The sequence below is a fragment of the Phaethon lepturus genome, unplaced genomic scaffold, assembly GCF_000687285.1.
Source record: "Phaethon lepturus isolate BGI_N335 unplaced genomic scaffold, ASM68728v1 scaffold8075, whole genome shotgun sequence".
Lineage (NCBI taxonomy): Eukaryota > Metazoa > Chordata > Aves > Phaethontiformes > Phaethontidae > Phaethon > Phaethon lepturus.
The window spans coordinates 165,642-169,062 of NW_010538352.1; the positions used below are offsets into that span (position 1 = coordinate 165,642).

The 3,421-nt window shown below is 44.3% G+C and overlaps 1 protein-coding gene across 1 annotated transcript in view; it reads left to right on the plus strand.

The window, feature by feature from the left end:
* The window catches only part of LRRC7 (leucine rich repeat containing 7), a 101,287-nt gene extending 100,011 nt beyond the window's left edge, over nt 1–1,276 (plus strand). The window contains exon 24 of the mRNA XM_010286768.1: nt 1,169–1,276. Within this exon, the coding sequence (XP_010285070.1) occupies nt 1,169–1,276 (108 nt within the window). The remainder of the gene's footprint in view (nt 1–1,168) is intronic.
* The last annotated feature ends 2,145 nt before the right edge of the window (nt 1,277–3,421 follow it).

Here is a 3,421-nt window from a genome sequence, read left to right on the forward strand (position 1 = left end):
GAAAGAAGTAGATTCCGATTATCATTTATTTATACGTTAAATAACAAATCCCTCTGTGTGTGGCCTGCTTAGGTATTTTTGGATGTGCATCTCCTACAGCCCTCCTCCACTGAGAAACCTTTCTAGTAGAAAAGAGGTTTCTCTGCTAGCGAGATCTGAAGCTGCACAACGTTTTCCTGTACCCCTCCCTGCGCAGCTGGACAGCGAGAGGGGGAGTAGGCAGAGCTGGCCTGCTCGCAGGTTTGTTTAGGTTTTTTCCCCGAGTGAGCAATACAGATGCCAGTGAGCTGTGTGGGGAATAAACTGAAATTTCTTCAGTTCACAGGTGAGCTGGGTGGCCTGAGCACCCCGGGGGGCTCTGGCCGCCACTTCGTGCAGCTTGTCCAATACCGCAGCCGTGCTGGCTCAATCCCGCAGCCGTGCTGGCTGCTGGTAAGGGGCAGCTCCTGAAGTCTGTCTGCCGTATAGAATACGGCGCAGTATGGCTTTATGGTGGCCAAGAAGGTAGCAACGTACAGCGCTCTGGCTGTGTGCAACAGGTGTCTCGTAGTCCTTCTACAGGGCTGTAATTTCACAGCAGTGGTCGTTTATTAACCAAAGCACGAAGGCTTCACTAACCTATTTTTAAATGTTAGTTTATATATATATATATATATAGGTAAAGTGCGGTGTGTTTGTAGAATTGCTGTAAGCTGGAGAGACCAGGTTCTGCCGTGGACAGATTACCTTCTCAGCCGCGGCAGCCCAGGGAGGTCTTGAGGCTTTCACGGACGGCTAAACGGCAGGTCTCTGCGGCAAGCGCTCTCTTTGTTCGGTACCTGATCACCTTCACGGGCCAGCTTTGTTCTGTTTGAAGCTCTTGCATGCCGGAGTTATTGTTTCTTCAGAAAATATGCAGAATATCATAGAGTCACAGAATAATTTAAGTTAGAAAGGAGCCCCGGAGGTCATCTAGTCCAGTCCCTGCTCGAAGTAGCTGTCTGAGGGAGGGAGAGAGAATGGTCTTCTCTCAGTGGTACGGTCAAGCTCCTGTTTGCAGGAAGTCATTATATGCTTATTATTTATTTTAGCCTTGTTTGTAATTTTCATATATCCCTTTGCACCCCCAGAATGAAGACATTAAATAGAATCTCATTTGATTTCTCTTCTTCTTGTTTTTGTGTTACAGGCAAATGGACACAGTTTTGTACATATGGAACATGAGAAGGCTGTATTACTACTGAAGAGTTTCCAGAATACAGTAGACCTAGTTATTCAACGTGAGCTTACCGTCTAAATATTTTTTTATAAATAGTAAATATGTCTAGCCAGATCTAATGTTCACACAGATTTATACATAGGAAACAATTTTTTTGCCAATTGCTGGACCAATGGCAAACGGTAGTGCCAAATGTATAATACTATATGTTAGTACCGATCATCTTGGAAAAAATATATTAACTATATAAATATATTGTTCATGTGGCTATGTATTAGTTTTAATTGTCAGCCTCTGGCTGTGCATTGGTGCGTTTTTTTAATCAAGTTACTTCTTAAAGTCAATTTCATATAATTTCAAAACACAGAAGCACATACAAATTCTTTAGGAATTCTGCTGTCCATCAGAAACACTGCCTCAAAGTTGTATATGCCTTTATAAAGATAAAATATATTAACCTGTACTTCCCATGAAATATTTCTATCATGTCACATACAAAAATATAGAGAAAAAATATTTTCATAAACACCTCAAAGAAAGTATATATTAAATTAAATTTAATAATGTTCATTTATTTTCAATGCAAAGATATTATATGCCTTATGAAAATACCTGTACATATGCAGTGTGTATAGCTGGCTCCATATTAATTAGTAAAAATGTCACTATACAGGGTGAGATACTTAATAAATTATACTGTCAACTCTGGGACCTAGGTTTAAATAACCTACATGAAAATTGGTTAACTTCCTTTTGTTTGACACTTTTAGTTGATTCCACGTGAACACACTAAGTGGATGAGCAGTGAGTTTAGACAGGTATGCTTCATAAATGGAAGAAGGTTGTGATGGGTGGCAGTAAATCCTTTTTTGTTGCTGCTAATTTCATTATTTAACTTTTTAATTTAAAATTACAGGCCCTTTATTTACATTCCCCAGTCCACCAGTCTTACAATGCTGTGTATTTTTACTCTGGTCCAAGCTGTGCTAGCCCCTGCTCGCTATATTCATGATCAGTGAGGCTTTAACCCTTATACAATCTTTTATTTGAGTCATAGTCTCTTTAAAATGAATGGGAGCAGATTTAATCTGAGATACGATGCATCACGGGGGGAGCCGCGAATGGCACGGAGCGAGCCTGGGAAAAGCTTTCCCACTCAAGTACGCAGTTTGAAAACCCTTCAGGTAAAAGTCCAGGTGCTGTTGCCAGCAGAGCATACTGATAGCACAAAATTTTGAAAAATTTTGAAAACCTCCCATGAGATTTTTTCAGGGGATCCAGTTTCCCTTGACCCGAATGCCACCGATGGCAACGGACTGCAGGGAGAGCTCCGGGAGGGCCAGGCTCACCCGCGCCTTTTCCAGCTGGATCAGCAACGCCCTGAAAAACCCAAGTCAGAGGAGCGTAGCTATAGCACATGGGCACGGCCAGGAACATTTTACTTTTCTGCTTGCAAGAGCCTCTAGAAGGTCTTAAGCCTTTCTTCTCTTCCCATCAGGGGTACGCTGACCCAGGTAATTATACTTTCTATACTTTAAACTTCAAAAGACGATACTGCCGTTGTGTGTAAAGCCGTCTGCTGTACGGACCTAGTGCTCCTCCCACAGAGGTACAAATACACTTTGTGGAGTTTTGCTGTAGTCCCGTGTACAGCGCGTGGAAGGCCCGAGCCACGCCAGGTGCTGTCAGCGTTCCTGCTGGCCGCTGTGGCCCTGGCACCCCTGAAACACGCCAGGACTCGGAGATCCCGCGCAGGCGGTTTGGTGTGCGAGGGGCTTTCGCCAGGCTCCGGGCAGACCGCACATGCGTGGAAGAGAAACCTGCTGAGGCTGCTAAATGCCTGGCACGTGCTTTGGGTTCGGGCGCTGGGAGAGGGTGGTGGTATGAAGACCACCTGTGCACATAGGAAAGGAGAGATAAAGTACCCCACACATAAAAATTAAATTGCAAATTAGTTACTACAGTAGGAACTATCCCCTAATGTTATTATGAAGCACCAGCTTTTTAACTGTCTGGATTTTTTTTCTTTTTTAGTTTTTTTTAACTGCCTGGCAAGGGTTGCGAAGCAGAGCCCGGCGGGGCTGTGGCACCGAAGCCGGCGTGCAGGGTCAGCGCGGGGCTGCAGCCCTGGGCTGGCTGCACTAGGGGATTTCTTTAGCGATCGCTTGGAAGGTGACGCTCCTCCATTTGCTTCTACATCCCCTGTGCTCTGATTGCATCTCC